Below are 25,409 nucleotides of genomic sequence, written 5' to 3'. Positions count from 1 at the left end.
CTGTCCCAAGTGTGCTACTTTGGCAGTCACGCCAAACCTTCATCGCTTGTTTGTTCGCTCAGGAAAAGTGCTGCGAAGCTATCATTGCATGGTGGTGTCATATTTTCGATATTTATGACGAAGTTTCGGCTCTAACCATAGCTGCCGTTACAAGCAACGAGCAGAATAATGGCCTTAAGCGCTGCGTAATTTTATCCAGAGGACAATATCTTCAAAACGTATGCCCGACCACCGCGTATATGTCAGACTGACAGGTGGAAAGTATCTCCGTAATAGTTTAATTGCCGCCATATTAGGCTGATAATGTGGCCCTTTCGTGTCTGTAACAACTGATTGAAAGGTACTGCGGTATTGATCCGCACATACCAAAACGGCTGTACAGATGCAACCAGCCTATTTCGACCGTCTCAATATGACGTCACGATTTGCAAAACTGAGAAAGCATCAGTGCAAAATCCGCTTATATAACATAAATTCAAAGCCCCCAATCCTAACAAAATTCATATTGCGTTTGCTTTTCAGCCATAAGTATCTATTTCAGCCATAAGGCTATGTTCTACACTTATCACTGCGTGAAGAGTGCCACTTTATTTTTTACTTGTATAAGCATCAATGCTGCACGAAGAGTCGCAATATATATATATATATATATATATATATATATATATATATATATATATATATATATATATATATATATATAGCCTAAAACGACTTGAAGGTAATTGACCCTCTGTGTTAACTCTCACTGGCTAATTACTCACTTAATTTGCTTTGTTTCTATATATATATATATATATATATATATATATATATATATATATCTATATATATATATATATATATATATATATATATATATATATATATATATAGACGAAGGAATAAGGGCAAGTCTGTACACGTGGGGTGCGTAACGTTCTATAACACTCATATTTTGAACGAAGTGTATCAGACAGAAAAATAACGAGACGCCACGTAAGACGACGGCCAATGTCTTCTTTTATGTGCCATTGTCTTGCTGCTTGGTCGGTTTTGTTAATCCCCAGGAATGCACCCTATAGCTCCACGCTCTCCTATTGCATCGTAGGGGTCCAGCGTGAAAGACAAGGACAGAATAAGGCACACAAACAGCCACACGGTGCGCTGCAAAGCGCCATGTGTGGTTGTTTGTGTGCCTTACTTTGTCCCTGTCTTTTCTGCTGCTCTTCTACAATATGTTAAACCAATTATCAGACTAGTTCACCCTCCCATTGTACGTCTTGCGCAAACGCGTTGATGATGTTTGCTTTTATGGTCGCTCTCTAATTCCCAACTATGCTTGATGGTCTTTATCTCACTCATGATGGAGTCCCCGAAAAAAGTATATTTAACTGAGTGAGTTTTTTTTTTTAACACGAAAGTGTTTTATGCCGGAGTCCAGCACGGCTCCACTGACGTATTTCCGTCATGGATATGACGTTGTAAAATATAAAGACTAACAGTGGGAAGAGAAAAAAATCAGAAGAAAAAATTCCGTCGCCGGGAATCGAACTTACGACCCCTCGCACCGCAGCGCGAAACGATTCGGCCACGGACGCCTTTTTTTTATTGCCTCACATAAGTATTTTCACACGCTAATCGTAAACCAGGGAACAGTACAATGATACACCATCAGCTGTTAGCTGACTACATGTGGATTCGGCCACGGACGGCACGTTCTTCGCAATGATAACGGCGAGCTATTTATAGACACCATTTGCCGGTGGCGGTACTCAGAGATCGGCGTTACAGTGTGTTTTCGTCATCACTAGCGAGATGGCGCGAAGGGCTCGAACAGCGCGCTTTAAAAGTCGCAGCCGCTGCGACAAGCGCCCGTCTCTACAGGGCGTGGTCGCTCGTGCGTGCGCTTATCTCGGGATCGCGGTGGTTTGTACGTCTCGCGTTGAGAGCAAGGTCACTTGGAGCACCGCAGCGGCCGCTTTTGCGAAAGGAGCGCGGTGCTCAGGCAGAAATAAGTTACCAATGTGCCAGTTCGCTCTCATCCTGTGTATGTTCGTTCCGTGCGTCCTTTCTGCTTGAGCAGCGCGTTGCAAGTTTCAAGCTGCTTGCCGTTCTTCGCGTGACATTACAATTTGTTGCAGTAGCATTCATTCCTTCGCCCTTGCTGCGAAAGAATGCACAACAAACGCTCAACTACGCCTGTGAAGACACGTTTCACTTTCGTATTATACCTTTTACTATGACAGAGGGATCAGCCATGTTTTTTTTTTTTTTTTATAGCGGGGGCCGCAAATGTCCGTGTTTCAAGGTCGGAACTAATGTATGCAGCAAAAACTGCGCAGAGCTCTTAGGAACGTTTATTTTATTTTATTTTTCAATAAAGCACGGGGTTTCCTTACATCGCAGAATTGTCCAGCACCACATGTTTTTCAACTAAGAAATTCGTAAACATGAAAGAGAAATTGAGAAGTCAAAACGATAAACCTTCGCTCGTATTCATTTTCCTCTAGCAGCTATGAATAAGATCAGCCGTGTTTCAGAAGAATCACGTGCAGCGACAAAAGCAATTAAGCATCAACATATTTCTCGCACTCGAATAAATAAAAGATAATCAAAAGCTGCAAAGCGAGAGCAGTCCAATTCTTCGTAGAAACACATGGAATCCTTGTAGCTCATTCCTCCGATATTCCATTCTCTGTGCCGATCACTGACAAAAATTTGTCTGTCGAACCACGATCAGGTTTCGGGAGGCCGTAAGACGTCGATTGGCTTCTCAGGGGGCTCCGGCCACGTGAAGTTCCCGACGAGCCGATGCTGGGGGCTGCAGCTGAACGCCTTCCGGAATCGAGGCGCCGCGGGAAGGGCGGCGTTGCATATGGCAACCTGCGAACGGCAGATGAGAGAATGCGGCATCATGGGACGCTTGCCAGAGTGTAATTTGTGTCTGGGCTTTTTAAACTTCACAAAGCTCACTCATGACGGAGGCCACAACGTTTGCTGCCGCAAGCAGTTCGTTTAAGAATATCTTGAACATTGAAATACGTGACCACAGCAGGACTTACCGGCGTTGGCTAGCGTTTGCATTTCGGCATACGATATTCTAGAGTATTGTTCTACATACAGTTTATTTTCTGCTAATCAACCCTGGTGGTTAGAGGAAGAAAAAGCGTGAAGGATGCTTACTGTTCGCCTTCAAGAGTACATCTCGATAGCGTAATAGGGCCCCGTGCACATCGCCTTCAACCATATGCCGCAAGCAAAGGAACATTTGTGCGAGTAACAGAATACTTACTGCAAGTGCAGTTGCGAAGTGCCCACTACGCCATGACTCTTCCTTTTGCAAATTGGCGAAGTACGCACTACACATCCGCAAGGTGCCACGCACGCCGTACATAGCTTTTTTATTTACAGCCGCGTAGGTGGGTTGTAAAACCATGGCTTCTTGACAACCGTCAGGCATGAAAAGAAAATTGATCATCCTTTTTTTTTTCAAACCAAATACGAACACCTTTTCGAATAGTTTTGAATACAGAACGGTGATTTGTAGGAATTGTATAAAGGGTTGTTCTCATCCCATTATTTGTGATCCTGGCACTAAATGCATAGATTGAGAATCAGGAACAACTAAGGAATTTAAGAAAACAGGGATCTTTGATGAAAGCGAAGGTCCGATGTAGAGTCGATACAGTCTTCCCCCTCGCGTGAAACTGCCGTATGCATTATACACAAGCTCTCTTTTTCCATGTCTATGCTATATGCCAGCGGGATGAAACCCATCTCAGATTTACACCAACGTTGTACCTATTTGTGCGCAATCGACATTTCAAAATATGCGTAAACTCTGCAAAATATATTTGTATTTACAATTAGCGGTTATCGGATTGGAAATCAAAATTCATTCGACAGGAATAAATTTTATGTTAGACATTTACGATTAGTCAAACACCTATCAAAAGGGAGACGTGACAGTCACAACGCCCACCTTAGCGAGGCGCTCGCGTCCGGAGAAGCCGCAGTGCTCGAAGCAACTGAGAAGGAAGAAAATTTGCTCGGCCGGAAGCCCCTTGAACCGACCACCTCGGTCTTCATCGGGCGGCGACGTAGCGGTCTCGCCACTGGCATGGTGCCACTCGTGCGCGTCCTGGATGTAACTGGCAGTGTGCGCGGCGATGCTCGCCAAGTACACGTCACGTGACTCCCGCTCGTTAGCGCCTGGAAATGAGCCCGTGGCGGCGACGTGCTCAAAAAACCGCTTGCTGTCGTTAAGCAGCTTCTTCACGGCCACATCAAAGTCCGCTGAACGGCGAACCTGATCGTGGAAAAAAGAAACAAATCTGGAAGGTTCAGTATGTTTTAATAGTTTGAATCAACTTCGGAAGATCTATCACCTTGAGTCCTTTAATTATATCACCACGGAAACTGCTCAACGCCTGTCGCGAAACTCTTGACTTGCCCACAGTGATGCAGGGGTTGCCGTCACCCGTTAGTAACGCAAGTTCGAGCCTGGACCTTAAACTATTTATCACTAATTTCTTAACTTTCAAGCAGAGCCCCACGCAAATATGTCGCACTGTGAGTCTAAAAGAAATAAAATTGAAAGCGTGTTATATAAAACAGCTAATTGGTAAGTAAAGAGTTGGAAGGAAAGCAATTTAAAATTTTCTGGTCCCTGCTTGTAACTTGTGAATGCAGTTCGCCACCCAAAAGCTTGGAGATACGCACAGAATCAGAACATTCGTAACATATGCAATCAAAATATACAGAGCGTTAAATACGCGTGAGGGAGTGGGTGAAGAACTGTTAAAATAAACGGAATATGAATTCACCGATACAGTTTCAGGCGCGGCATATAATTGTTTCATCCTGTTCCTGGCCACATACACGTATAATTCTCATTACCAGTTCATAAAATAGCTGTGTAAATGAATGCTCCATATTCGTAAAGCTAATGTCTACGCTGAACATTGCCGCTTTTAATAAAAAAAAATAAACTGGTAAAGGTTCGTCACAGTATCGGTTCCTCAAGAACGTCGCAATATGTATAACTTACAATTGGTGCCGTTTAAGTATAGTTCACGTTTTACAAACACTAACCTCATACCAGGCGTTGTAAAAGATCAAGAACCACATCAGAATAAAGACCTTCCTCGACGTCCGAGTTCCCGCCACCGCCGAAATCACCGCCGCTGGGTGCCAAGTCTCGTAGAGAGGTGAAGAAGTCAGGTACTGATGCACGACCACCTCCCGGCCCACTAATAACCGGTATAGTTCGATAGTGGCGATCCCTGGCAAGTGGTAGATGCTGTGCTCCGGTCGGCGCAGGGACCTCTTGAAAAAGCTCGCAGAGGCATGGGCCGCACTTTTGTACAAATCAAAGAACGTCGTGTCCGTATAGTTGGGAAAGTAGGAGTACGCGTTGTCGAGCATCTCCCACGTGAACGACATGTTGAAGGCGTTGGCCGCGAATCGGGAGCTGACGGTCTTCGTGAGGCGCTCAATCGCCCCGCCGTAGGCACTCGTCCAGGCGCTGAACGAACGCATGCTTAGGCGTAAGACGTTCCACGTCGGAGTTCGGTCTTTCTGGGCGTCGTTCGACAGGCGCCACAGCACGAGAGGCATCAACATCTGAAGGGCCTCCGCGCACCTGAAGAAATGGTAGTCGCCTTCGCTGTTTCCCAGGCCCATGTCTGCCATAAGGCTGCTCGTCATGTAGTTGGATATCAACGGCGACAGGGCCCACACAACGTAGGCTCCCAGGAACAGCTTGAATTGTTCCTGTGACGCTATCCTTTTCAGGTGCTTCTCATCTAGCTTCGCGAAAAACTCCGGCTGGAGGTTAATGATCCTGTCCTCGGGCCACAGCTGCGAGTCGTCGGGAAGGTGGCCGTTGATTGCTCGCCGAAGATCCGGATCGCTCAGATTGTTGAAACGAGGCACCGTGTCGTCTCCCCAGTAAAGCTGCGCCAGTTCGACGATTTCGAAGTGGGTGTCCAGCACGTACCTGATCATACGAGAGTAGGACTGCCCTTTCCGTCCCACAACCTCGGCGCCACGTCTGAGGTAGTCGTTCTCTCTGCCCCTGTCCGCTAGCGCCCTGATGTGTCGAAACCAGTCGGAGCAGCGCGGGTCGAGTGTCATGTAGATGGTGTTCTCCGAAGGACGGTTTGGGTGGCGACCGACGTAGAAGGCCCAGAACATTGGCATACCGAACTCGAGTGACGCCCTCACCAGAATGTTGAGCAGCTGCGGTCTAGTTGCAGTAGACTTGCTCGGCCAAGGTAGGCCGAGGTCTTGAAGGAAGTCTCTGAGCTTGTCGATGTTTTCTCCACCCGCCTAGAAGTAAGTAGTAGAAATTTCAGTCTATAAACATCGCTATCGCATTATATACTAGCAGGCACATCAACTACCAGTGCAACTGGTGAGCTACTTGTGTAAGCTGCACATTTGCTAGCCAGTAGCTGTAATGCTATGTTGAGTACGTAGCATGTGTGTGCACGTTCAAGTAATTACACGTATACTACTTGCATGCATATAACAAATAAGCAGTGTTAGAGTATAACGTTGAAGAAGCCGTGTGTTCGTGGACAGAAGACACTTTATTATCTGTTTTTACAGCGAAAGCTGTTATGAGATCACAACGGCAGCGACCGCCGCCGCCTCCGCCGGTGTCCGCAACCGCTATACCGCGAAATAAGAAAAATGAAATGAGAAAAAAAAATATGGGAATGACGGCCACTCTTACTGACTATCATCATCAACCAAGCATTAGCACCTCTAACAGCGGCTAAGGTTCCGTGCCCTCAACCTCGCTTTTCAAGATGAAGCGAAGGCGTCAACCTGAACAAAAGATACCACCCGTAGTGCGTGTTATGTTTTGCTTCCACCAAACACCTACCGAGCCATCGTAAGCAGACACTCTGTGCTCTAGTCCATGGCTCTGGTGCCAGTGATGGTTTTTTGGCCCCTTACATATTACAACGAAAGCTGTTATGAGATCACAACAAGAGCCGATTTTGGCGCCGTAGTTGTCCGGACCGCCGCGTGTGTCCGTAACCGCTCTTGCGCGAAATAAGAAAAATTGAAAAAAAAAATATAGAAGCAGATGGGATTTGAACCCGGGCCCTATGCGTGGCAGTCCACTCGAGTACTCTACCCCAGAACCACACTGGTGCTTCAAACTCCTTCACAAGAATACTCTATACAGATGTGTAGCGGGTACGACGCTTCTCAGAATGACGATTATTGCCATAATGGGTGTTTCCCTACTTTTTTGAAAGTTGCGATGATTTATGGCACAGTCTGTACCTTGCATGTGTACTTGTATTATTTGCCACAAAAGAGTATACAGCGGGCTCTAGGAAGGCCGCTCTTCCAGCTTTCGCTGTGACTGTGCTGCGCTTTCCGCACAGGCCTCGAAATTTTTAAAAAGATTTTGCCAGCTACATTACCTTAGCATGCTAACTAGGCTTGTAAAGCGTATTATTTAATCGTCACCATAAAAATCCCTACCACAATGTGGCCATGACGATGCATTTTAAATTAAAAATGACCTCCACGATGCTAAAAGAAAATATATTGCAATATCGAAAAGTTGATCTACTTGCAACAACCTTAACTGATCAATGTAAAAAAAGTTCAAGATGCGATGGCCAATTTTTTTTTCTCGTGAAAGTCAGCTGGATTGGCGCTTGGAGGCCATTGCTGCATACCAATTTCCTTGCACCTATGGTACGTGGGAAAATTATCGCGCTGTAGCCCTAACAGTACAGCCCTTGCGGTATGTTATATATATGCAATTAAGTGGAAGACAGACAAGGTATACGTTTTAAAATGGTCGCATGCGCTAACAATTCTTTCCGGCTACTCGTAAAGTGCACCTATACCCAGGAAACGCCATTGTGGGGTAAGCCAAGCACGCAGCGTAAATTTATTGGCTACTTGCATAAGAATTAGGAGGGTTTCCTATTGCGGTCTTCGATGAAGAGTAAGTTACCATTTATAGCGAACGTTCACGACATGAGACACTTATTTAATGAGCGACTTTTTTTACCTATTGCGCACACACACACACACACACACACACACACACACACACACACACACACACACACACACACACACACACACACACACACACACACACACACACACACACACACGCACGCACGCACGCACGCACGCACGCGCGCGCACACACACACACACACACACACACACACACACACACACACACACACACACAATGCACACGCTATGCGACTTACCCGGCTGAGGCAGCTAAGTAAGAACCCAGCGGCTTTTCCCTTGGCCTTGATGGACTGTCGAGGGATTGTCTCGAGGAGTACGCTTTTTATCGTTGCCTGCATGAACGCTACATTGTACTTCTCTAAGGGGGTTTGGTAACGGCTCTCTGCGTTGTCCCAACCGCTGCACACGTACCTGGGCACCAAATATAAACACTTGTTTAGGAGCGCGTGTACTCTCCGAATTTGGGAAGGTCTATTGTACTATCCAAATGAAACTACTGAGAATTGTCCTCTCCGAAAAAAAAATTATGCTAAAGCTTCTAGCAATTCGATCCAAGCTAAAGTATATATTTTATTTGTGGTTTAATATAACACCAGGTATCTCGTATAAAAGAAAATACTTTTTAGCGACCAGCATTTTTTTTTGTTCCGCTGTGTTGACCACCATTTACTGTTTCCAGTAATCTCGTTAAACCCTAGTGCACAGCCATCAAGAGTTCGATTACCGTGCCGCGCTTGAAGTGAGTTATGCCACTGATGTCATGTTTCGACAAGAGAACTTGTCTTAGACATCGCAGCAACTCTTTTATTTCTTAGCAGCGCTCGGTCTACTCATTCCGAACCTCAAACGAGCAATATCCATATAATGACATAGTTAAACGCATAGCTCGTTGCTACATAGCTACAAAATATTTGGGTATAGAGGAAATGAAAAAATGAAAATCAACACAAGATTAGAGTGAACAAGTGCACCTGGACTTCCTAATAGTGTCCTATTTTCGAGCCTTGTAGCCACTTTTTCTTGTAAACCTGTAGCAGTTCTATGCAATAATAATAATTCTTGGATTCTTAAGACCAACACAACGTAATGACTATGAGGGACGCCGTAGCAGAGGGCTCCAGAAATTTCTTCAGAATGGTGTTCTTTAACGTGCACCTAAGTCAAAGCACGCGGGCCTCGAGCATTTCAGCCGGGATTCGATCCCGATACCTTCGGGTTAGGAGTCGAGTACCATAACCACTAGATCACCGCGGTGGGTTAGATCTTCTATGCTGTACGGAAACAACTCGTGAGGGCAGATAATGTCGGATTTCCGGTGCGTTTGCGTGTGAATAGGCGGCAGTAGGACTTACGCGTAAAAGTCGTCGCACGGGTGCACGCTGTGGTTGAGCGAGTCCTTGAGCTTTCGGTCGAGGGTGAAACACCCGCGCGGGCAGTCGACGACCCGAGACTTGAGCAGCACGGGTACAGTCAACAGTGACGCCGACATGGCCACCACCAGACTTAGCACGAACGCGATGTAGATCAGGCCGTGACTATATTGCGAGGTGTCTTCGATAGGCCACGCCTCTTGGGCGGGCGCTTCGTTGGACTCGGGGCTCTCCGGTCGCCGCCACCGGTCAGGCAGCTGCATGGCGTCCGGCATGTCCCGAGGCAATACCCTGCTCAGCCTAGGTTGCCGACTGACGTCCGGCTGGGTGTCTGAGAGCAGGACCGACTCCATGATGGTGAAATGTTTAAGATATAAGCCTCAGAATTCCGGAGCGCAAGCCTGTGGCGTCTACCGTATGGCTTCCGATTCTTCTTCTTCTGCAGGTGCTGGATGAGCCACGCGCGTCTAATGATGCGGATGACAAGTTAGACGCAGTGATTCTTACCGACCTATGGTTCTGCGCTCACCAATGACTGGTTTCCATACTCTGCGTGAGCGAAGAATGCCGAGCTAGTTGGCACGAATGCATTGTGGGTATAGCGCAGATAACGCTGGGCCGCCTCACTCGCCTGTGTCCCTCTGTGTTATTTGCACTCTTCCACAATGCATACCCTATGTAGGGGGTGAAGGTATATAAGAGTACGTGACGATGGCACAAACAACGCAGGACATGATCCAAAGTAGTAGCGCATTTGTCTATATTCTAAATGTTACGTTCATTTGACTTTATTCAGAACTACTTAATTTTTGGCGAATCCTTAACAGTGGATGTGCGCCAATAGATCTACACATCGACCATCTGTGACATCAGGGATGGGGGTCAAGACTCCAGTTTCGTTAATGAGTGCGGCGCTAATGATGACGACAAAACGAGTGTGCATGTTCACAATAGGGAATGGACATTGAGCGAGATAGAGAGATATACATGGAAATGAAGAATGAAAAAAATGTCAGCAAAACATCCTTCCATTTACTACAATTTCTACCTTGACAGAGGTAAGTGAAAGGGTGCCTAGAAAGAAAGAAATGTGGAGCGCGGAAACATGGCTAGTACGATGGAGCCTGCACAGGAATAACATCGGAATAAGATTCCATCGGATCCGACGCACTGTGAGCATTGATTTCATGCGAGACAGTCAGCGAGTAGCTGTTTATGCCCCAATCTTTTGCTTTCCGCCAAGCGTTCGAGGTAAATCGAGATTTTTGCGTCAATTGAGTATTTTGGGGCACAGCAGCTCACCGGGCCATCGACTACACTAAAGTGTAGCTCATTGTCTGACGTAACGTCGGAGCTCTCACTTTAGAGCACAGACGTCTGTTCTCTTGCATGAAGGTGCGCCTTACGCGTGGACTTCGTTTCCTGCTGATTACAAATTGTTGTTCCTCCTGATTACGAATTAGGGAAGCTACAAGACCTGACCTGCACGAGGAAAAAAATTTAAGCGAGTGAATTCGGTAACCAGGAAAAAACGATTCTTTATGTCCTGTCGCCGTTTCACGATTCTGAGGAAAGAAATTCTAGTGCCACCTCTTCAAAAACTGGGCCTGAAATTGGCAGAACTAGTTATTCTTTCGTTTCGAACCTTTACTCTGGGATACTACCACAGGGATCTTTTCTACGTCATTGAGGGGTTTATTGCAGAGATTATAACGTCTCCTTCTTAAATTGCGCCGGTTTTAAATGTTTCATGTCTGATAAGTTGTAATTCAAATGAAAATATTGTTTACCTTCAGCAGTAGCCTACCTTTAGCAGTGTTCTTCTGTAGAACCTGCCGGTAAAATCCACACAGTACTTGGCCAATCCCATGTATTTGTTAATGAGTCCCGGGTTGAGGAGAAGAAGAAGAAAACTTAGACGAGACAGCAAGAAAGCGTCAGCAGTTATTGCCGTGTTCGATCTGCATCTTCAACAATTGTGTTGAGGCAAGTCAAACCAAAGACGACGCAACCATGAGGGGCGTCTCAACGTCTTCGTCGGACAAGCTACTAGAAAGCTCGTCGTGTCTCAGCAAGCGCAGCGACGCGGTGCACGACGGGGACACTACTGCTGCCGCTGCGGCCGTGTTGTCCGTAATACTCTGCCTGCTCCTGCTGGTGGCCGTGCTCTTGGGAGCTGCCTTATTCTACGGCGACACTGGTGCCTCTCACACCCCAGCCCTCTTACGAAATACCAGCGTTACGGCACTGGGCGCCGATCAGCGCGAGAGTGCGGCATCGTCCGAAGCGTCGGTGGAGACGACTAGACCTGCCACGAGCGAACAGCTCAGTGTTAACAACATAAACAGTGACCCTACCGCCGCCAGCAACATGTTCGCCGCAGACGAAGACGTCCACCCGGATGTATGATGGACACCACTGAACTCGTAGCCTTTCCTGATCACGCAGGCTATCGAAGTGCTAGGCTTACATGCTCGAGCAATCCATGCTCCTCCATTGGAAGATAGTGATCCCGTTATGCTAATAAGAATCTTATTCTCAATGACATGTTCACCTCCTGAGGACAAACGGCTTCTCAAGCTTTTGTCAACGGCTTGCATTGGTGTTAATCTTGAATAGTCTTGATTCGCCATTCCTCACACGGATGCATTACACTTGTTTCCCTCAATAAACACGACTTGAGTGTGTGGTTCTTCATGTATGTCTTACCTTCGATATTCGTAGTGCCTTTCGAGCTAGAATAGATCGTCTTTATGTATCATCTTCGATATCGTGGAAATGTCCAGTGGAAATGTCCAGTGGACGACTAGGGCCGCTCCAAACGATGCTCAATTTGCCCTTTCCTGCGCAAGATGATTTTATTAATGCTTGCAAATTCTTTTTCTTTTTTTCATAATCCGACGAATCCCTCTGCTGTCTGTCTGTTTCCAATTTCCTGGTGTTCGGGTTCCTATTCATCGGTTATGACCATTAGTTATCTGCCCAGTGAAGTCCGCTATTCTTTCTTAATGTCGACGAGGATATCGCCTAGCCGTGTTCGTTCTCTGATCCATTGTTATGTTCTCATCTCTTAATGTTCCGCGTACAACTTCCCGTTCTGTGCTTAGTATAAGCGCTGCATCTATCTATCTATCTATCTATCTATCTATCTATCTATCTATCTATCTATCTATCTATCTATCTATCTATCTATCTATCTATCTATCTATCTATCTATCTATCTATCTATCTATCTATCTATCTATCTATCTATCTATCTATCTATCTATCTATCTATCTATCTATCTATCTGTCTGTCTGTCTGTCTGTCTGTCTGTCTGTCTGTCTGTCTGTCTGTCTGTCTGTCTGTCTGTCTGTCTGTCTGTCTACGTCTGTGTGCTCTCGTGATCGCCTCCTTAACTTGGTGTAGACCAAAATTGGCATGCGAGCTTAGTGGTTAGTGCAAGCGTCACCAATTTTTTTTTTCTTTGTGAAGCGTCCAACACATTTCGTGGTTCTTTTGTTGCCAACCACGCTTTCAAGCATGCAAAAGTGGAACGCCTCCTCATCATAGTAGACGCGCACCATAATTTTCATTACGGCTCCTGGAAGTGAAACACCGTGTGCGACTTAAGCGCCTGTTACGTAGAGTTCAAACTCTGAGGCACTGTCGGCTGCACTAAAGGCCAAGTTTAGGAGAAGCAATAAACAAGAACATCGGGGCGAATGCGCCTGCAAGCAAAAGTCTGTATGTAAAATAGTTCGGGTTAAACAGTCGTAGTCTTAATTGTTCAAAACAGTAAGGCATTCTAAAAGCTCTCACCACTGCCTTTCTACACTTTTTTTTTAGCGCGAAAGCCCTAGATGCCTCATCAAACGCGAAAATTGACCGTTGGCGTCGGCGTCTTCGAGATTTGGCGAGACCTGACGGTACGTCGCGAGACCTGCTGAGATTTCACGAGACCTGACGACACACCGCCAGACCAGCGTCGGCGTCGGCGTCAACACGAATGATGCTAAAACAGCTAAATAAAAGTCACGTGATAGTCAAGTGAAACTGTGCGTGCAGTCAGCGTAGGAAAAGTTACATGAAATCAACGTAACATGGCGCCATCAGTGACGTCACCCTCTGACATCATCATGACGCCACAAATCATCAAAATTTGTGACGTCATAACAGCGTCACTTTGACGTCACATGATCACGTCATCGCAGGACATCGTCACTTGTTCAAAGGCGGACCGATCCCGGAAGCAGTGAGAAACCATGTGAGGTGCGGAAAGCTTGTAGTGCCTCCGATCCTGGAGGCAGTGCAAAACCACGTTTGGTTCAGAAAGCTTTCGGAGGCGAAAGGGGAAGGCTCAATGCATAGACTGAGAAGAAAAAGAAGATGAATTTCGCCTTCGAGTCGTCTTAGGCGATTGCATAAGAGACCCTGGAAGTCTTTCTTTCATGAATTCTTTTTTTCGTGAGAGTTCGATATTCCCATGACGAACATCTCTTTTCGAAGCATCAATGCCGGAGTATATATAGTATTTCTGGTCAAATACGGTCTCGTGCACAAGTTCAGTGGGTATCCGTTTACATGATGGAAACAGCGCTGCTTCCTGCATATAACCCTGAACTAATCAGCCCAAATGCATACCTTTCTAGGCGTCTGTGTTGCGTAATGTAATAATGATGATGCATGCATTACCCAAAAGCGTTCATACGATAACTTAGTTGATGCTTAGTTGCCCTGTTGCGTCGTAAAACCTATGCTGCCGGCCGATAATGTTTCCCTGTCATAGAGGATTGATCTGCACTCGGTGCCACCGATCGGCGGTTTTTTCACCGCACTTCCGCCAGATCAATGCCAAGCGGAAGCTTTCAAGCTATTTCCGGGCAGCCGGACGTGTAGTTTGCCTAGGGAATCTGCTCTGTGTGTTTATTACACGTCCAACGGACGCCGAAGCAAATCACGCGGAAAAGCCACTGGTATATTGCAGCTTAAGGTGACCAACAGTGATGGAGCTAAAACGGATGTCAATGTTGTTGACACCCGTTTTGTTTGACTACAGTTAGTTATTTTGGTTAGGAACCTTCCACACGTCCTGCCAACTTTGAGTGAAGGTTTACTTCTTTGGGAAATGTACGTTGTGTTTTCCCCAACGCTTCTAGATGTCTGCATTACTCACGGTTGGCATACACCTAAGATGTGCACGAACCCCCGAGCGCATGCGGCAAGCCAGAGAAAACGACGCATGTCGCGGCAAATAAGACGCATTATGTTCAAATGGAAAACCATAAAGGTGCATTCGATAAATTCAAAAGGGACTCTCTGGACAGATATTTCGGATGTAGTTGCAAGGTGCGTAATCAGAAATGTTATTCTGTGTTGTCGAAAACAGCTTGTCTGGTCATCTGCTTTCACTGAGTAGAAGGGCTTATTTTTTATGGTGTGAAGCGAAGTGAATGTGTGTGGAGCGAAGTGATCTTTTATGGTGTGAAGTGAAGTGCATGTGAAGCGAAGGACTTATATGACGGCACGGGACAGGATGGAACACATACACAACCGCTTTTGTGAGTGTTCTTTCCTGTGCCGTCCGGTCATATCATATTTGATCGGGTTTAACGCCCCAAAGCCATGGTATGATTATGACAGACACCGCAGTGGAAGGCTCGGAAATTTTGGCCACCTGGGTTTCTTTAACGTGCACCTGAAGCTAAGTACACGGGCCTCAAGCATTTCAGCCTGCATCGAAAACTCAGCCACCGCGGCCGGGACTCGATCCCGCGACCTTCGGGTCAGCAGTCGAGTACCATAACCACTAGACCACCGTGGCGGGTCGTCCCATCATATGTTCTGCGCTTAACGCTGAATATGTCGCACCAAAAAGGCCAGAAGTCTACCCTTGCCGGAGATGATTACACAATAGGAAATGGAAGCTACGTTCTGTATTAGGCATCTTTTTTTTTCCCCGCTGGCACATTTCCCTGCTTGCGTTAAGACACTTGGGCAGGACCTAAATGAATGAAGGTGTCAGGGCCAGATCAAGATCACAACGACACTCCCTGTCCAAGTGGCCATCATTTGTCATTGTGGCAGGTCCGTAGTCATCGTCAGAGACGCCAGTATTTCCCTAATGCTAGAAGAAAAAAGAAACATTTGTATAGTGCCAATTTTTGTACGCCGAAGCAGCCATTGAAAGGCATATAGTAGAGAACAGCAGCGGTCGAAATGTTCCTTCCTCGTGTTCGTCCTTGGTGTTAATGCCCCACCACCCGAGCGATAAACCAACGCCTGAAGCTTGTTTTCAGTTTTTCATATATTCATATTCCTTTTCTTCCGAACAACCGTTTCTGGACTTTCTTTTTCGTCCTGGAAGATGTCATAGCGACATACTCCACTGGGTCTTCGAAATGACCATTCTGCACGACAAGAGGATGTACTACGTCGTTAACTACGTGCAGAGGCGTTCATTCTATTGCCGCATTTCTAGCAGAACAGCAAGGAGTACTCGGAAGTTGTGCATGTAGTTAACGGCTTTTTGTGAACAGTCCTTGCCGAAATGGCACCTTTAGAGACGCAGTTTGACACATATATTACAATCTGTTCTTTAAAATGTATCTCTTCTGGAGGCCTTTTGCATGTTAAGTCACAGGAAAGTGGGAAAGGTAAGGTTGTGAGAGTTGTAGTGAACTGCGTCAACTAAATGGAAGATTGAAAGGCAAAAGAAAAATAAGGCCACGCTAGCGTGTTGTTCAGCTGCTGCGCGTCTTTGTTTTTCTTCATCCTTTGCTTATGTAGCTCAGGGCTGCTGTTCAACATGTCAGCGAACTTGACATTGTTGTTCGACTTTACAGATATTTTACTGGCTTTAGAACCTACCCTGACAGCTACATTAAAGTTATCTTCACATCGGGCAACTTTTCGCGAATCGCATTCAAGCACAATTACTTTAGCAATTATTTTTTGTGATTTTGCCGAAATCAATATATGGTGATTAGGCGCGCAATAGGAGGGTGGAGGGAGGGGTGCTTCAGGTTATTTGTTTCTATCTTAGAACAATTTAGGAACTGTGCATTTCTCATTTTCTCCGAGGCGCCCACTGCGGCATGTCTCAAATTCCGGCCGTGGTTCTTGCACTGGAGATGCGATAACGTGTTTAGCAAATATACACTCCCAAGAAGCCGCGCACTGGTTTTTAAGTGTAATGGAGCACAGTTAAAGTTATACATTCACTTTACAGCCTCCGTTATGCCCTATCCCACTGTGACATGAAACCAGGTCTACACGTCGATCTACAGCTTACCTTTCCTAATACGAAACATCGACTGGTTAAAACATTTCGAGAGATGCTTATATTGCGCTTAAGAATGAAAAAACAACGATAGGGCGTCCACACGGGTTAAAGAGACATACGGTACTAAGCAGGAAGCATCCAGCACTTTTTCTTGGGGTTCATAGGCGAACCCTCTGCACACTTGAAAGCGCGAGCAAAGTTTACGCTGTGTTTGAAAGGCACGTTGCACATTTTTTCACCGCCGCTCAGACCGCACATAAGATAGCAGCCGAACACAAACGGTATTTGCTCGCTCTTGAGCGGCCAGATGTTCATGAACAGCGGGTCGTTTGCCTTCGCTTTCGCACGCTCCTTTTCGTACAACGCCGGAGCAATGGCCGCGGACGCGATGGCTGCTTGCAAATTCACGTCAATCTTGTCTCCCGTCTGGTTGGAAAGACAGTCCTGGTTTTTCCGGTAGATTTGTTGCGCATTATCGCTGCCCTCGACATAGTCGCAAAACACGGTGGCCGCGATGCGCGCGCCAACGCCTCCGTAACGGATTGCCCAGTGAGCGTTACTTGAGTATACGGGACTCAGTAGGTCAGGAATCGTAAGCACGAAGTCCTTGAAGTCGATTTCCTTGTAATCGTAATGAAGAAAGGTGTCCACGTTTCCCTTATAATGCATTTTCGTCGCATTCAACACGTGTATCAAGTTCGCCAGCGGATTCTCCGTCATGTCGGGGTACTGCTCGTAGATCTGAGGGTAAAAACCGGGTTGCGACATATTCAGCACGTGGAACATACGCTCGAAGTTATTTCGCGACTTTGACTTCTCCAGGAGCGACGAATTTCCGCGAAGAAGCAGCGGTATTTCTCTCGAAATATTTTCGGCGAAACGCACCACCTCCTGGTAAGGCACGCTGTTGGAGCGAAGGAAGACGTAGTTAATCGCATAACCGAAGGTGTTGTAGCTCACCGAGAAGCACGAGCCACGCACGGCGCTTTCGACACTCTCGCTGTTCCCGTAGAAGCTCTCGAGGATTGTGACATCGGTGAAGCTCACGAGATTTTGAATGCACAACGTTTCCACGACGTCGTTCATAACAGCTTCGCCGTATTGCTCGTGAAGTTCGAATACGGCGTCAACGTAAGCCTCGTTCTCTATGGCGACACCAATAGCACCACTGACCGTTAGGCGGTGGGTGTACCTCTGATAAAGCTTGTCCCATCTTTCTTTCTGAATCGTTGGTGTCAACTCAAAGAATGCCGACACGTTTCTGTAAGTAATCTCGTTATTGTAATTCTTATCGTATTTGGCCAAGTACTCCGTAACGTTCTTCAATTGCACCGTGAGTTCTCTAAGGCGATCGGCTTCCTTAGAACCACCGAAGCTATCGTATGTGATTTTGATGTGGTCAGCTATCCGACCCATCTTGAGGATGGTTTCCAACGTACCCATTGTCGAGTGGAAACTCTGCCACTGGCGAAGGTATATGTCGTAAGAGGACGCGTTTCTCGCTCGGTATGTGGGTTGGAACAATACGGGCATGTTCACGTACGTCGACATGAAGAACACCGCGTTGAGAAAGTCTGGCTTCGGATTCCGTTCGGGCCAGACAATGCCCGCTTCCGTGAGGATGCTCTTCACCCCGGCCACGTTGGACTTTTTCAGCACGCCGAGACAGGCTTGAAGATAGGCGGCAGCCTTTTGGACGGACGCCTGCTGCTCTTTCGGTGCGTCGACTGATTCGAATTTCGAGGCCACTTCGGCTATGAAGTCTGTCCAGAATTTCGCGGGAACACTGACTGCGGTGTCCTGAACATCAATCCAGGCCCCACATACGTACTTGTAGAAGTTGTCGCATGGATCCTCGTCGTCGTCCATGGCATCGTGAAATCGTTCTTTGTATTCCAAGCAGGATGTCGTCGTGCAGTCGGTCGCGGTGTGCCCGGCCGGACGTCTGGCGCTCCGTCGTTTAATGATGATACCGACGGCTGCGGCGCTTAACACGATGACGACTACCATCGCGATAGCAGCGCACTTCAAGGCCATCATCTTGTATCTCTCCTTGGTATCGTCTGGCTGCATAAAAAAATGTACCTTGTATCACTATACAGTTCTTATTTGTGAAGTATTCAAAAAAAAAGTTACTACGACAGTAGGATTCCGTTGCGGAACACCAACACTTCGAAATATTCGCCATATCTGAAGTGCCCTTCAGCACTATGAATACAGGGCCCTGTAGCCAATAGCAAGGGCGAAGATCGCTCACGATGTATTAATCAGCGCCGCGTTGTCTGCTCATTGTGCCCCTGGCGTCTGCGCGCGCGCGTTACGAAGAAGGTAAGCATACCACGCATCGATGTGACGTAACGCGTGCAAGACAAACGTAAATGCCTCAACCCTGCTAATTCGACGGTACTTATATCTGGAACTGCGTTTTGATGCTGAAGCATGTGGCTTGTTTACACCTTGTAGCTTTGGTAGTGCTGAAGAGTAGTAGTTAGATGGAGTACAGTGTCCGTATAGGGCCCTTCAGCGCCCTGGGCCTCGCAAACACACAAGCATGAGGCATATAGATCATTCGGTACTTATCGAGGCTGGAAAATTGTGAAACTTTTCTGCCCAAGATCTTATGGGTCTATTGAAGCTGCATTGATGACCGGATGAAGGTGTTTTTGTTTAAAACTCCAGTGTCGTCGAAGCGAAAGTGTCGTCCCGAACTGTCATCATCATCATATTGGTCACCATCATGAGAAGGTAGGTACAGTGGCATTCAGCTTCAGAGGTGCAAATTTTTTTACACGAATAACAAGAGGCGTCAATATGTTTGTGTGAGTTGTTCTTGTGGATACAGTATTGAACCGTGATGTTTACTGGCTTTCGGTGCTTAGAGCCATCCTCTGATATCTAGTGTGTTTGTTTCATTATATATTTAGCTGTATGAGTGGTGTTCGGCTCAACGCTGTTTAATTTTCATCTCTGTTTTATTTAAAAGCTGGTGACAAAGTACCACCTTTAAAACCGTGGCTGCTCTATTTAGTCCTACAATTACAAAATATCTCGGAGGCTCTCGTTGCTGACGTATACACGCTTACCTGAGTTTACATATTTGTCCTATGCATTTATACCTGGAAAGTAATCGTAATGCTCCTAAGCTAAAGTTTGTGAATATTCGTTTCAAATGTTCTGAAATTCTATAACTCTTTTGAAAACGGCTGCTTTACTATTCGAAAGCCATTCAAATAATATTCGATTCGTATTCGTATTCAATTCGGTGTCACCACTATTCCATTCGTATTCGATTTGGTCACAAAATTCGCTAATCGCGCAACCCTGATTTTTAAAAACAGGGTCTCATTTGTGTGTTACCAACTGTGTGCAACCCCTTACGGGCGTCATATATATATATATATATATATATATATATATATATATATTATATATATATATATATATATATATATATATATATATATATATATATATATATACGGCTTCGTGTGTAGGCCTGTGTTCCTGTTTTCGTCCCGTCTTCTTAGCGCAGCCATATTAATGACAAGTAACAGACAATAATGCCAAGGAAAGTACAGGAGATGTTATTTGTAGTAATTAGGATATAAATGGGGAAAAAAGTAAAGTGGATGAAAAGATAACTTGCTCCTCAGGTTTAATACACATATATACCCCAAAAAGTGCACGGAAAGATGACCGCCGCCTTAGCACAGTGGTAGAGCATCGGACGGGTTATTCGAAAGTCGCAGGTTCGGTCCCTGCCGGCGGCAAGTTATCTTTTGGTCCGCTTTACTTTCTTCACATTTATATCCTGATTACTACAAATAACATCTCCTGTACTTTCCTTGGCATTATTGTCTGTTAGTTCTTATTAATATTGTGTGTAACAAAGAAAAACGACCCCTTAAAAGTAATCTTCTTTCCTTCATTCATAGCGCAGCCATAGCAATTTATGAAAATCGACCAACCCAACAAGCCTTAACCTTGGGATGGTTGGATTTCCAGCGACTTGCTCCTTATGTCTACAGGTCCGCTTAGTCTAACCATAATCCCTCTAGCGTGACTATACAGTACGTGGCATCGCTAAGCAGCAGTAAAACTCATGTTTGTTGCACATACCTTATCTAGAGGTCTACCAGGTGAAGGTGCTCTTAGTGGAAATGGGGAGCGCGGGTAGACGCGCCCGGAGAGGCCTAGCGGGTGCGGCATGTGCTCGTCAAAAGGCATCGATGTGGAGGTGGGATCGCTCGACACTGGCCCCAAACTTGTGAAGGGAGACATCCCTGACGACGGCGAACTGCGAATGGAAACGCAACATATATTAGCGCCTAAACGTCACCGTTACATCTTGCGACCAGGGGCCGCTTGAACGAACTTATTTTACCCCTGATAAGAAAACCTCAATATAAAGGCAATGACGTGCAAGCGAGGGCAAGAGAGACGAAATTGTGACGCGTTAAGTCATTTGCAGTCAGGAGTAAAAAGCTTTGGTCGAACGTTCCTCTTGATTGGGGGGGAGGGGGGTAACATTCCTCATCTCGTTGTTGCGTAATAGTAATTATACAAATTAATAAAAAAATAAACCATATAACACAGGCTCCATAGTCAGCAAAAAGTACATAAGTCTAAACGCTTCTTGGTTCGTACTTGTGCATTTAAAAATTTACGACACCAGAAGAGAACAGACTGTAGTGAAAGTTACGTTACCTAATAGCGTTTCATATCCAATTGAAGGATACGAGACCGTATCCTATGATAGGCAATGCTTTAATACGTTGTCTTAACGATCAAAGTAGCTCGTTAAAGTAGCTGTAAACGTTGATAGTACGGGCAGGACAATCTTATAACATTCCGGTAGTTTCAGGTATCACTGCGAGGATGAAAGATTGCGTCTGGGAGTCATTTCCGGTCTTGTGGGATGGCCTTATTGCTGGCGCACGCATTACTTGAGCATTACCAACAAAGACTTCACACACACAGTGCTAGCTTAGACGCCAAAGTGCTGCACTTCAGCTCTCGATGACTCGGTTTCGTTCCCTTGGCCATGGTGGCGGTATTTTGATAGGGCTGACATACAGAAATTCCGTTGGGCTTAGATTTAGCCCCATATAAAAGAAGCACATGTGTTGGAGGACGCTTGAGCTTCGTCTTCAAGAGTAGAACGCGATAGCGTAATAGGGTTCCGTTCGCATCGCCTTCTCGATCACTAGCCTCAACCGAGCCGCAAGGAAAAGAACGTCTGTGCATGTAACATTGGTCGATTCAAACTATCCTAAAATACCTACTTCAAGTACAGTTTCCAATTATTGACTACGCTATAATTCTTCCGTTTGCGAATTGGCGAAGTACCCATTACGCGTCCGTAAGTCAACATGAGCACCTGCGTAGCTGCACGCTTTGTCGATGCTGATGATTAATTGGGCCTGAACGCTTTGTAATGGGTGGGCCTTTAACCCACCCGCTCGTTGCGCAATTCACATGTTTTGACGCCTGATGTGATTCTACGCTTCTGCCGCGCAACATTCAATGCGTTACAGACCCCGCACTGCATGGAATTCGTTTAGGGTTTTTTTTTTCCGAAACGGTTTCAAGCACAGGCGTGGCTATGTGCTAACCTGCTTGTTCATTATTTAATTATTTGCATCAACCTCGACTTTTTGGTCACGGACAACGCCGAATTTTTGCTCACAACCAACGACATCGACGCCGACACCGGAATTTCTGCGAAACTAGCTCCTTAAAGGAGTACTGACATGAATTTTAAAAATTTTCGGGTTGTTGCTCTAAATGAAAGCACGGGTGTCGAGAACCCTAAAAAAGTGTCGTGGTGCCTGGGGATGCATTTCATATATTTTTAATACCGCTTCTTTCAGCCAGCAGTTTCGGTTTCGGTTTCGAGGGGGCGGCTTCATAGTGACGTGTCAAGTCTGCCCGTGACGTCACGGGCAGACTGCAACTCACGAAATATGCACCTGCTGTCCTTTGCTGTCAGTCGAACGTGGTTCATGATGAGTGAACTGTCGTCCAGTGCCTCCGACAGCGATTTCTGTGATTTAGGCTGCATGCAGAGCCCAGACTTCGCAAACCAACTGAGCTGACTTGAAACGTCATAGGGCTCTGCATTGGGTGAGGCTGCCTTGCAGATGCTGGGAGATGAAAACTTTAAAATCAAACTTAAATATTTATACGTGTTTCCCGGATGCGGTGTGGGGAGAGCGTTAACACTACATGCCAAGGAAACCAAAAGCGTCCGTTTTGCTGCACTTCAAAATCGTGTCAGTACTCCTTTAACGCTTTTGCATTAAGATGACCCGAAGCCGCTCCCTCCTCCCCCCTCCCCCTCATGGCGAGGATCAGTCATACCGTGGGTTCAGAAAGCGTAGCCTCGGAAATAACTTCAAATTACAGAGTGAACGCAAATCTGTCATAGTCTTGCTGGCCTAGTTTCGTAACTACTACGGTTATGACATGCATAGAGTCCACATGTCGACCGCTCGCTCCCTCTTACTTGGGCGATGAAGGAGACTGTACGCCATCGGTGCCATGTTTCCTATGGTGTCGCCTCTTTTGGCGGCGGCGGTTCCTGGGCGAGCCTGGTGAACGTGGTGAGCCTGGAGAGCGTGGTGAACGTGGCGAGCGCGCCGATCTACGGGGAGATCGCGGCGACTTTGGAGACGGTGAGCTCACACTAGTATCCATGTCTTGCGCTCTTCTTTTACTTCATGTCTCGCGTTCTTCCCGCGCGGAGCAATGCTCGTGCCGTCTTCATCGGTTTTCTCTCGTGCCGCTGGTCTGTGCATAAAGAAGAATGGGTTCCTGATATTCCTTGTTTTTTTTCTTCACGACATTTTTCAGTATATTGACATTAACCAAGCTACATGGGGCAATTGCTTGACGTTACATGTACTTCAATGTACACTTCTGCCTCGCGAGTTTCCTACAATCTTGCAGAATGGATGTGTGCCACGGTGGCGCAAGATGCTATAGTTGCTGTTCTTGTTGTGGCTTATTGTTAATTTGAAAAGAAAGAGATAGAGAGAGAAAAAAAATATTGTTCAAAAAGGATTCTGACGGGATGATCAGAGCCTCTTTATTAAGTCCAGGGCCCCACTGGCCCTGGTCAACCGCTTGACTTGCTTTATGAAGGAATGTTGACCCCAACATTCAGCTGGTCAGCTGTGCCTCCGAATGTTTCATTCTGTAACGTTGGTTGATGAAGACGCTGTGATTTACAATCGCATCAAGTGTGTTTCAGCTCTGTGGACATTCCTTTGGGTAGTTGGAAGTCTTCTTTAAAGGGAGCTTGCTCCTTCATAACTAACCGAATGTTAACACTCGTCGCATTACTTACCTTCTTAATTAAATAATCCAATGATAACGTGTAACTTGTTAATTATCGTTGTGCAACATCTACTGCGAGCAACGTGGAACATAAAACTTGTTAAGGAATATGCCAATTATCCTAATACTGGCCACTGCAGGTTTCAGCATGCTTAGTTTTTCTGCGTTCAGTATAGAGAAGTACACTAAATATTGTTAGACAATCACTGAATCGAGACTGAGGAAAGACAATGTTGCTGTTACAACAATGAAAACTCGCCAACGTTAACCACCACATAGCCGACATTAAGCAGGAATGAAGTGCACAAGCGCCACTAGGCAACATAAGCCAGATCTCGTAGCGTACCGGTCACTACGGTAATTGAATTCAGTCCGTATTGATCGTTATCAGACACAGTCATACCCAATTGCGGAAAGTGGCTGTAAGACGCCCAGAAAGACGTTGTCTTCAAAACGTTGTGGTTTACACTCTCTGTTTCACGTCTTGTATTCATTATGGCGAAGGCGTTTACTTCCACTGCCCTGCGTGCGAGGGGGACGTTGTAAGAAACAGTGTGAGGTTAGGTTACAGTAACACGGTAAGGCTGTACAAAGGCTGCGGGAAAACGGCGTGATAGTAAAAGGGTCACACACAATTAGTGCGCATTCCAGCAGCGCAATGTGTTTAGAAAGAAAAAAAATTGACATTCACAAAGGAAGCTTCGCGATACAAATTATAAGCTACACGTCTACAAGATTTTAATACTTTCGCTCGTTTCGCTTCTTAGCGGCATAGTGCTGCCACCTGCAAGGGGATATAGGAACTACAGCAGTTTAAGCTGCCCGCAAATCCACTAGGGTCCGCTACCTGTAAACGGGACGTGCAAAGAACCGGTTTACGCGGTTAAACTAGCAAACAACTTTTTAGCGATGATCAAGGTGAAATATCACAAACTCCAGAAATATGCTGAAAGCGAGAACCGGTGGCATCTCGTGGCATTGCTGAATACTCTTGTATCCGTGTCTTTTGTTTTATTGACGAATGAAGTCTGGTACTTTTGGCGCGAAATTATAAAAAGAATTCTCGTTTTTTTCCCTCTTTGATGCTGCTGCAATCACTGATTGCTGGGATTGTGCTTAGTCAATAGATGCGGCATCAAGCCTTATGTAAAAACTGTTCAAAGTGTGCGACTCTAGCAGTCACACCAAATGTTCATCGCTTGTTTATTTTTTCTGGAAATGAGAGCGACTCGAGATAGTGAGGTAAGTGCTGCCAAGCCATGAATTTTGCGGTGTATAACACCTGACGTTTATAACATATAGTTCCCGCAAGGCCGCAATGATGACCTTAAGATACGTGTAACTTTATCCATAGCACCTATTGTCAAAGCATAGGCTTGACCGCCAAGTATACTGACAGGTATCAACTATTTACTTCGTTTAA

At 45.9% G+C, this 25,409-nt stretch overlaps 1 protein-coding gene across 2 annotated transcripts; it reads right to left on the bottom strand.

The window, feature by feature from the left end:
• Positions 1-2,338: 2,338 nt before the first annotated feature.
• Positions 2,339-24,505, bottom strand: LOC119383450 (uncharacterized). Of its 2 annotated transcripts, none has more exons than XM_037651582.1 (8): positions 24,390-24,505; positions 23,154-23,437; positions 20,765-20,942; positions 18,477-18,712; positions 8,247-8,421; positions 5,077-6,315; positions 3,965-4,291; positions 2,339-2,865 (listed from the first exon to the last, which is right to left on the bottom strand). In XM_037651582.1, the coding sequence occupies exons 2-8, from the start codon at positions 23,342-23,344 to the stop codon at positions 2,719-2,721; spliced, it is 2,493 nt and encodes an 830-aa protein (XP_037507510.1). In that variant the 5' UTR covers positions 23,345-23,437; positions 24,390-24,505; the 3' UTR covers positions 2,339-2,718. The 2 variants fall into 2 exon arrangements, with proteins under 2 accessions (XP_037507510.1, XP_049268473.1); XM_049412516.1 differs by having other exon boundaries at positions 3,965-4,194.
• Between the last annotated feature and the right edge of the window lie 904 nt (positions 24,506-25,409).

The sequence above is a fragment of the Rhipicephalus sanguineus genome, chromosome 2 (assembly GCF_013339695.2).
Source record: "Rhipicephalus sanguineus isolate Rsan-2018 chromosome 2, BIME_Rsan_1.4, whole genome shotgun sequence".
In the NCBI taxonomy this organism is placed as follows: Eukaryota; Metazoa; Arthropoda; class Arachnida; order Ixodida; family Ixodidae; genus Rhipicephalus; species Rhipicephalus sanguineus.
Note: the sequence above shows the minus strand (reverse complement) of the source record. Positions and strands in the feature narration are given on the sequence as shown.